Consider the following 9,811-nt stretch of genomic DNA (forward strand, 5'->3'; position numbering starts at 1 on the left):
TGTTGTTTTCAACCAGTTTGACAAGACTGTCAACAAGGAAGAGGGCCGGCAATGGAGGAGGGGGCATACCAAAGAGACACCATCTTATCACAAGCAGGACTGGTTTGTTCCATTTTGGAGTAAGCTGTTGGGGGAAGAAACAGTTTTGTAGTGTTTTTCCTTGACTGATGAAGCTTTCCGGATCGAAGGCGAATTGTTTCATTACAAAAAAAAACTGTCCAGATGACCCGACTGAAAAAAGTTGGATTGAATGCTAGGGGTTTAACGAGTATATAATTTTTAAACTCGACATTAACATAATAAAACCCGAGTAGAAATCGAGTATTTGATGACGTCATAGATCTCAAGATACATAAATAAATAAAACCGAAAAAAAAAGGTAATTATTTACAAAAAATAAAGACCTACAAAACATTGGGAGCGAATATTATGCTCCTACCGGAAATATGTCAAAGGAAAACTAAACTATTAGTTGATATTATTAAACTGCAAACGTGAAGAAACGTACAGGACGTCAAAAACGAAACTTATCCCCGGTGTTACTCCATACTCTGTGACCTGCAACAGTGCAACACCGCCCACTACGGTCATACGGGTGTCACATAATATGACGTCACTACGGATACTAGATGTTAAATTTTTAACGTCGATAGATGTCCTAGCAATCGATGTGTATATTACTTGGGTACTCTGTTAATGCCCTATTGTATACCTGGATTATTGAGCATGGACTTTGTTGTTTTCAACCAGTTTGACAAGACTGTCAACAAGGAAGAGGGATGAGGGGGCATACCAAAGAGACAATATTATCCCAAGCAGAACTGGTTTGTTCCATTTTGGAGTAAGCTGTTGAGGGAAGAATCAGTTTTGCTGTGCGTTTCCTTGACTGATGAAGCCTTCCGGATCAAAGGCGAAATATTTCAGCACCAAAAAAAAAAAAAAAGTAACTGTCCAGATGACCTGATTAAAATTTTTTGGATTATATACCTGGATTATTGAGCATGGACTTTTTTATTTTCAACCAGTTTGACAAAACTGTCAACAAGGAAGAGGGCTGGCAATGGAGGAGGGGAGTACCAAAGAGACCATTTTATCACAAGCAGGACTGGAAGATGTTCCATTTTGGAGTAAGCTATTAGGGGAAGAACCATTTTTATTGTGTGTTTCCTTGACTGAAGAAGCCTATCGGATCGAAGGCGAATTGTTTCAGCACAACAAAAACCTGTCCAGATGACCTTAATGAAACATGTTGTATCGTATACCTGGATTATTGAGAATGGACTTTGTTGTTTTCAACCAGTGTGACAAGACTGTCAACAAGGAAGAGGGCTGGCAATGGAGGAGGGGGCATACCAAAGAGACCATCTTATCACAAGCAGAACTGGTTTGTTCCATTTTGGAGAAAGCTGTTGGGGGAAGAAACATTTTAGCTGTTTGTTTCCTTGACTGATGAAGCCTTCCGGATCAAAGGTGAAATGTTTTAGCACACAAAAAAAGAAACTGTCCAGATGACCTGACTGAAAAAAGTTGGATTGTATACCTGGATTATTGAGCATGGACTTAGTTTTTTTCAACCAGTTTGAAAAGACTGTCAACAAGGAAGACGGCCGGCAATGGAGGAGGGGACGTACCAAAGAGACCATCTTATCACAAGCAGAACTGGTTTGTTCCATTTTGGAGAAAGCTGTTGGGGGAAGAAACAGTTTTGTTGTGTTTTTCCTTGACTGATGAAGCCTTCCAGATCTAAGGCGAATTGTTTCAGCACAAAAAAAAAAAAAAAAAAAACTGTGTAGATGACCTGACTGAAAAATGTTGCATTGTATACCTGGATTATTGAGCATGGACTTTGTTGATTTCAACATGTTTGACAAGACTGTCAACAAGGAAGAGGGCCGGCAATGGAGGAGTGGGCGTACCAAAGAGACCATCTTGTCACAAGCAGGACTTGTTTGTTCCATTGTGGAGTAAGCTGTTGAGGGAAGTATCAGTTTTGCTGTGTTTCCTTGACTGATGAAGCTTTTTGGATCGAAGGTGAAGCATTTCACCACAAAAAAAAAAAAAAAAAAGAAACTCCAAATTACCTGACTGAAAAATGTTTGATTGTATACCTGGATTGTTGAGCTTGGAAGTTGTTGTCCAGATGACCTGACTGAAAAATGTTGGATTGTATACTTGGATTATTGAGCATGATCTTTGTTATTTTCAACCAGTTTGAAAAGACTGTCAACAAGGAAGAGGGCCGGCAATGGATGAGGGGGCATACCAAAGAGACAATTTTATCACAAGCAGAACTGGTTTGTTCCATTTTGGAGTAAGCTGTTGAGGGAAGAATCAGTTTTGCTGTGCGTTTCCTTGACTGATGAAGCCTTCCGGATCAAATGCGAAATGTTTTAGCACCAAAAAAAAAAAAAAAAGTTATTGTCCAGATGACCTGACTGAAAAATGTTGGATTGTATACCTGCTGTAAGGGTCCTACTGCCTGCAGCCTGCCTTGCTGATGGCCGGTGATTAACAACACCTGGCGGTCATCAACCTGATGAGCCTCTCCATCTACAAAAGGCTGCAGCCCAGTGTGACTCATCACTGGAGCATATCACCTCTCATGGTATAGTACTGTTGAGCTAGATATGTCTAGGTGAAAATAATTTGTTCACCTGTGTTCTCTTTTCCAGTTTCCTGGTTCCTCGTGTTTTTGGATTCTCCTCGTGACCTGATCTGGATCCATCGGCCTGTCAGGTATTCCTCAAGCCATTTTTGCCTCCAGCTGCCAGCCTTCCTCGTGCCCTTGGACCCTCGTTGGTTTTCCCTCTGCTGCTCTCTCCCTGGACTGAAGGACCAGCTCCCCTCCTTGGGGTTTGGACTGTAAGGACAAGAACCTCCTTCAAACAACCACTCAGGTCTTCCCCTTGGACCAACACTAACCTGTCGTCCCTCTTTCCAGGAGTGCTGAGTTCCAGCGTGTGAAACATTTCACTGTACATAATAAACACTGTTCTTTTGTATTTCCCCTGTGTCTGCCTCGTTCTGGGTCTCAAACTATCTGGGTTCCCCGCGTAATCCTAACACCTGCATTATTGAGCGTGGACTTTGTTTTTTTCAACCATTTTGACAAGACTGTCAACAAGGAATAGGGCCAGCAATGGAGGAGGGTGCGTACCAAAGAGACCATCTTATCACAAGCAGGACTGGTTTGTTCCATTTTGGAGTAAGCTGTTGAGGGAAGAATCAGTTTAGCTGTGTGTTTCCTTGACTGATGAAACCTTCCGGATCAAAGGTGAAACATTTCAGAAAAAAAAAAAGAAACTGTCCAGATGACCTGACTGAAAAATGATGGAACACTAGAAAACCTTTCTGGGGGTGTTTATTTTTCTTTTTGGCATTATTCTCCTACTAGGTCAAAAAATTATTGACAACGATTTAAGGCAACAACACAGGTTGTTTACATGAAAACATTGTTTTATGCAAGATGAATTTTGACACGCTTAAGAATTTTTTTCCTTTCTTTTGAGAATCCTGTATTTTCCTTTTTTATCATGCAATATTAATCTGTTAAAATTGTTGTATTTTTATTTTTCAGTACTGTACTCTGTTTGCCAGAAGGGAGAGATGAGGACCAGGTTGTATTTTAATTTTTTATTTTATTTTTCTGGGTCTTTGAGAGTTACAGACGATGCTGAAAACCTTCATCCCTCATTGACGCATTTACGAGCAACACACATATACTAGGTTTTGTGTGATAGTCTAAGGTCTGGATGCTTTGAGAAAAAAAAAGTTTCTTCTATTTTGACACTCTGTGTTGAGGGAAGTTGAGAACAGACTGGAGACCCCCCACCCCCAACAGTATGTGAGTGGAGCTTTAAACCCCAGCAAGATGACCAGGACATCAAGGTCTATGTTTCGTAAACAACTCCTTAACTCTCCTCTCTAAGAAGTGAGTACATCTTATCAGCCCACCTCCAAAAGAGAACTGAAATCCAAAGGCTCAGAGGAAAAAAACATTACATAATGTTTGGCGTCATATCAGATGAGACACAGGCCAAGATGACATTAGAACCAATCACCTACAGTCTAGATTATTGGAACTTGATTGGCAAACTCTGATATCTTTTGACCATGAAACCAAGTTTATTTTAACATTTAAATATGGAAAAGTATCAAGATACACTAAAGGAAGAGTTTTACTCTTGTGTTTTCTTTTTGAGGGTATGAGAAGCATTGAAGTTGGAACTGCATATTAACTCTTTCCGTGTTTTTTTTGGACATCTGACAGGGACAAATGGAGATTTGTGGTTTTTCTGTGGGGTGGAGGAGGTCTGGATCTGAACCTGATAGTCAGATTACAGTAACCTCAGAATATTTTCACTCACTGCAAAGTACTTGACGACACAGCATGTCTTGGGTCAGAGTCGATGGAGCTGCGTAAGAGGTACGGTGAAACAGTAAAGAATAGCAGACTATGAGAAGTTCTGTTTGTGTAACTCTGATCTGTAAGGACTGTCCAACCTCTCGGAGATTATGTGGATCTTTCCAGAGGGACTCCTGGGCGTGAGTAAATGAAGTGCAGTGGGCGAGGTCATTTGGAAGATAATGTCAAAATTAGGGCTTTTGACCAATGACCTGATTTGAATCTGTCCAATACCCCAGCCTCTCCACAGGAAGCCTTGAACATTTAAGTTTAGAGTTATTCATGAAAAGAGATCCAGTTGAGGCAAAAAATTGAGTCATTTGTTTTTTGTTTGTTTCTTGAAAGAAACTACAGGGGGGATTACCGTATGTTATAAAATTACCGTATGTTATGAACTGAGATTTTGTTATCAACTGGGATTATGTTTATTCAGCTAAGGATTGAATATTTGTTCAGATTTGTATGTTAGTGTCATTCACTGCAGGATAACTGATCAACATGAGTTTGGAGTAAAACGGACAATTAAGACCTCCATGGTGTGGAGCTGGACAAACCCCAAATGAGAAATGGAAAAAAGGACATCTGGACAAATGTCTCTTCCACGGGACAAGAAGGTATAATTCATTGACTCACATTGACAGGTTGAAAGCGAAAAGGAAAGGAAAGGACTGATCTGAGGATTACAATCACCAGTCGTCTGTCAATCTGACATCATCATAAGAAAATGAATAAAGAAAGGATGGATGAAATGGATGGAAAGCTACAACATGGAGATCCATTGAACAATGCATCCTTGTTGCACTCTCAGGGATGGAGAGTGAAATTACTTTGAAGAGAGTATGGTGTTTTTCATTATGTTTTTGCTTTGAAATTAATATTCATGTTGTTTTGTTTTACTGGTTTACAATAACCTGGGAAATTTTGGTCTTATGTTCTAAAACAGCTAAAAGAAAGAGAAAACTAAGAGACCTTAAAGAAAAAAAATGACAACTAAAATATTGTTTTTAAACATCAGAGTGTGAGCAAATTTGGGAACAGTTTGCAAGTAACAGAGATAATGAAAATATTTCTATAAAAATAAATGATTCCTTGGGAAGTTTCAATTCTTAAAGAAATTACAAGGTTTGCACATTCTACCAAAATGCTCTTCTGGTGAGATATTCAATTCAATTAAATTCAGTTTATTCATATAGCGCAAAATCACAACAAAGTTGTCTCAGGGCACTTTACAGAAACATTCACATACATAAAAGCCAATTAGTAAAGTTCTCTATCTAAGGAGGCCAGCAGACAAGTTGAATCTCGGCTTCGTTGCAATCTCCCATCCTGAGCAAGCACAGTGGCAACAGTGGAAAGGAAAAACTCCCCTTTTAAAAGGAAGAAACCTCCAGCAGAACCAGGCTCAGGACAAGTGGCCATCTGCTTAAAGGTGATAAAGGTTTCAATTGACAGGCACTGGTTGATTGAATCATAATAAATAAGATGAAGTAACAAATGATTAGAGGCACTAAACCAACTAGAAAGATTGTGATTTATGCAGAAATCAGGTTGGAAAATCAGTGCAAAAGAAAAAACTGATTAGCTAACAAAAAAAATAAATCTAAATAAATTGCTAACTAAAAGCTAACAGTAAGATATCAATTAGAGGAAAGAACCAATTTGGAATAAATGAATGCTATCATAAAAAAATAAAATGACGTTTTAATCCATGAAAAGCAAGTGAAGGGGCAACTGAGGCTTAGTGGTTCAATCGTCCTCCAATGCAAGAGTTGGGGGTTCGATTCCACCATCAGTCACATGCTGAAGTGTCCCTGGGCAAGACACTGAACCCCTCGTTGCCTCCGATGTGCGTCCCATTGGTGTGTGAATGTGATAGAGTATTGATTATAAAGTCGAATGCTATATGAATGGGTGAATGAGGGACAGATTGCATTATGGGAGCTTTGAGTATCTTGATAAGATAAAAAGGCTATATAGTTGTGGTCCATTCACTATTTACCAAGAAAACACAGTTTTCCAGAAATTATCTAAAACAAAAGGTTGAAATGAACACACACACAAACACACACATTCATACATCTCTCTACTACACACATGTTCATACAGCACTCTACCATACACACAGTCATACAGCACTCTATTGCCAACACATTCATACAGCTCTCTACTACACATACATTAATACTGCACTCTCCTACACACACAAACACACATACATACACATTCATACAGCACTCTACTACACACACACATTCTTACAGCACTCTACTAGGCACACACATTCATACAGCACTCTACTACACACACACATTAATACGGCACTCTACTACACACACACATTCATACAGCACTCTACTACACACACACATTCTTACAGCACTCTACTAGGCACACACATTCATACAGCACTCTACTACACACACACATTCATATGGCACTCTACTACACACACACATTCATACAGCACTCTACTACACACACACATTCATACAGAACTCTGCCACACACACATTCACACAGCACTCTACCACACACACATTCATACAGCACTCTACCACACACACATCCATACAGCACTCTACCACACACACATGCATACAGCACTCTACTACACACACACATTCATACAGCACTCTACTACATCTCTACAAAGATAATCTGAATCTGTAGAGACTAATCAAAGCTTTGATCTAAAGCTTTGATTAGTCTCTACAGATTCAGATTATATTCATTCATACATTGATGGGACACACATCAGAGGCAATGAGGAGTTCAGTGTCTTTCCCAGGGCAACTTCTACACGTGACTGCTGGTGGAATTGAATCCGCAACTCTCTCACTGGAGGACAACTATTCTAACCACTCAGCCACAGCTGCCGGTAAAAAGTAAAGTGCTGTGAATACTTTCTGGTTGCACTGTATTTTAAGATCAATGTTGATATTTATTATAAACTCATTCCATAATACAAAACAGACAGTTTAGTAGCTAAATGTATTTAGGTAAAACTGTAACATTTTAGAATGCTTCAAATACAGCTGGTATGTCATATTCTAGGTCAGTAATCAATAAATAGATATACAGTTGATACTTTGCTGATCCATATAGGGAAACTGTGTACAGGATAAAGTTACACCAATAAATTCTGGCCTATTCAAATCTAATCTTTGTTCTTGGCCAGCTGTCTTCTTAAGTATTAAAACTGCTCATCCTGATGGAATGCTAAAAATAGTACAATATTTAAGTGAACCGGTTATTAAAGAGGCATGAAAAGCACAGTATCCTTCAATGCCATTTGGTATGCAAAATTAGGTACAAAAAAAAATTCCAGAGGACTGTCTCACCTTAGACTGAGAAAGCAGTTCATTAACACGAGACAGGACACAGTTGTTTTGCAGATTTCCATATGAGCCATCATGTAAACACTTTGCTGTCATTGCACCAACATAGTCTCCTTTGCAAAGCACTTGACTGACATAGCCTTCAGGCCCTGAACCATATGTATCACTTTCACATATGAAACCTAGAGGAAACAAAAATGCTTTGAGTTAATTTTAGGTTACTATATAATTAGAAGAAAATGTGTTTATGCACCTAAATTATTTTATTTTCTAATTTGATACTCACGGTCATCGCTGTAGTTCAGTGTAATTGTTTGTCTATATGCTGGATTAGTATTAGTGGTTTCACAGGTGAAAATTTTGGGTTCCCCAGGTTTACATTGATCAGGAACTTTAACATTGAACGTATCTTGTTGACCTGGAGGAATTCATAATATCACACAGTTCAGTTTGAAAGGAAGGGAAGTAGAAAACAATCAAAAATTTAAAAACAAATAATGTATATGAAATTCTAAATTCTAAATTAGTTTCTCTAGTTTCAGTTAGATAGAGCAATCATTTCTCCATCCATTTCTTTCCCCCTTAAGTTTACCTGATACTGCATTGTCTGTAAATTTCACAGTATATGGACTGTTGACCTCACACTTCAGTGTTACAGGAGAAGAACATTTCACTGTTATGCTGATTGGATTCACTTTGACCAGAGGGGCTGATATGGCACTGAAGGTCCCGCTCTGAATGTAAACTGAACTTCTGTTCCCTTGAAGCCTGCATTCATACATTCCTATAATTTAACATTAGAACAAAAATGTTAAACACACAAAACAAACATTACATGGCATTAAGACTGTATTTCAACTTGTTCTCTATCTTTATCATTAAATGCTGTCAGAACCTCAAATTACCTTGTGGCTTTTATAAACTCATAAGCTGTTTATTGGGGTCAGCAAAATTAGAAACTGGCACAAAATGCTCTAAAATCATTTGCAAGTGTTTATTCAAACAATAACGTTTTCCCAAGTTGGGAGGCGGGGTTTTGCCACTTTTGGAGTCATCAGGCACTACAACGACTTGAGATTAACAGAAGCAAAAAATAGGTTCAAATGCTCTGCCAGCTCTTGAACCCACAGCCAGACTCTAGTCAGCTACACCTGTGGATCATCAACTTGATGAGTATGAGGAGCATAAAAGGCTGCAGAAGACATTCAACAGTCAGCCAACAGTAGTCTTTTTCTAGCCTTTTATTTGTGTCTAAAACCAAGTATTAATGATTTGTTTTTCCCTCTCTACCTCCAGTGAGTAACCCTTACAGTCCTCCTGTTTCCTGAATCCTCCTCTATGGATCTTGAGCTCCTCTGTGCCTCATCAGATGCCTACATGCTAGTGATGGTGAGATGAAGCTTCATGAAGCACTGAGGTTTTCCATCAAATAGACTGATTTATGATCCGACGCGCCATGGTGCTTCATTTGCTCTACTACACCATAAAGTGGACTATAAATGAAAAACTGGTAGATGGATTATAATAACATAACTGGTTTGTGAAGCTTTAAGTTGAATAAAAGAATAAATGAAATCATGTTTGTGAGGACCTCAAATAAAGTCTAAATTTTTGTCTGCAAATGATCTTAATCTGTCTTTATGATGATGGTGATGAAGGATTTTTCTGTCTGCCCCTAATATTTTGAATCTCGCGCATACAAACAAGCCAGTTCCTGAATCGGTCACGTGGTACGGCATGCTAGCGAGGCCTCAAATGCAGTAGTTAATTTGAGCTGGATCCTGCCGGAACAAGATCCAGGAACTCGGGTCAAAGCAGATGGCTGCATGTCCTGAGCCTGGTTCTGCTGGAAGATTCTTCATTTATAAAGGGAGATTTTCTTTCCACTGTTGCCACTGTCCAAAAAAGTTCAATCTGGTCCTCTGGACATTCAAAAAAACAAAAACAAAACAAAGCAAAAAAAATCTAGAAACGTTTCGTCTCTCATCCAAGAGACTTCCTCAGTCTGAGGTGCTGTTTTCAGCTCAGTCTCTTAAATAGCACCTTCTCAGAGTGGATCAACCAGTTT

General features: G+C 39.0%; 1 protein-coding gene across 1 annotated transcript in view; it reads right to left on the bottom strand.

Annotated features, from left to right (window-relative positions):
* LOC119418434 (adhesion G-protein coupled receptor F1) overlaps nucleotides 1-9,811 on the bottom strand; it is a 135,274-nt gene that overhangs the window by 28,717 nt on the left and 96,746 nt on the right. The window contains exons 6-8 of the mRNA XM_037685716.1: nucleotides 8,336-8,527; nucleotides 8,030-8,161; nucleotides 7,747-7,925 (exon numbers count right to left, since the gene is read on the bottom strand). Coding sequence (XP_037541644.1) covers nucleotides 7,747-7,925; nucleotides 8,030-8,161; nucleotides 8,336-8,527 — 503 coding nt within the window. The remainder of the gene's footprint in view (nucleotides 1-7,746; nucleotides 7,926-8,029; nucleotides 8,162-8,335; nucleotides 8,528-9,811) is intronic.

This window comes from Nematolebias whitei, chromosome 12, assembly GCF_014905685.2.
Source record: "Nematolebias whitei isolate Nwh7 chromosome 12, NemWhi1, whole genome shotgun sequence".
NCBI lineage: Eukaryota > Metazoa > Chordata > Actinopteri > Cyprinodontiformes > Rivulidae > Nematolebias > Nematolebias whitei.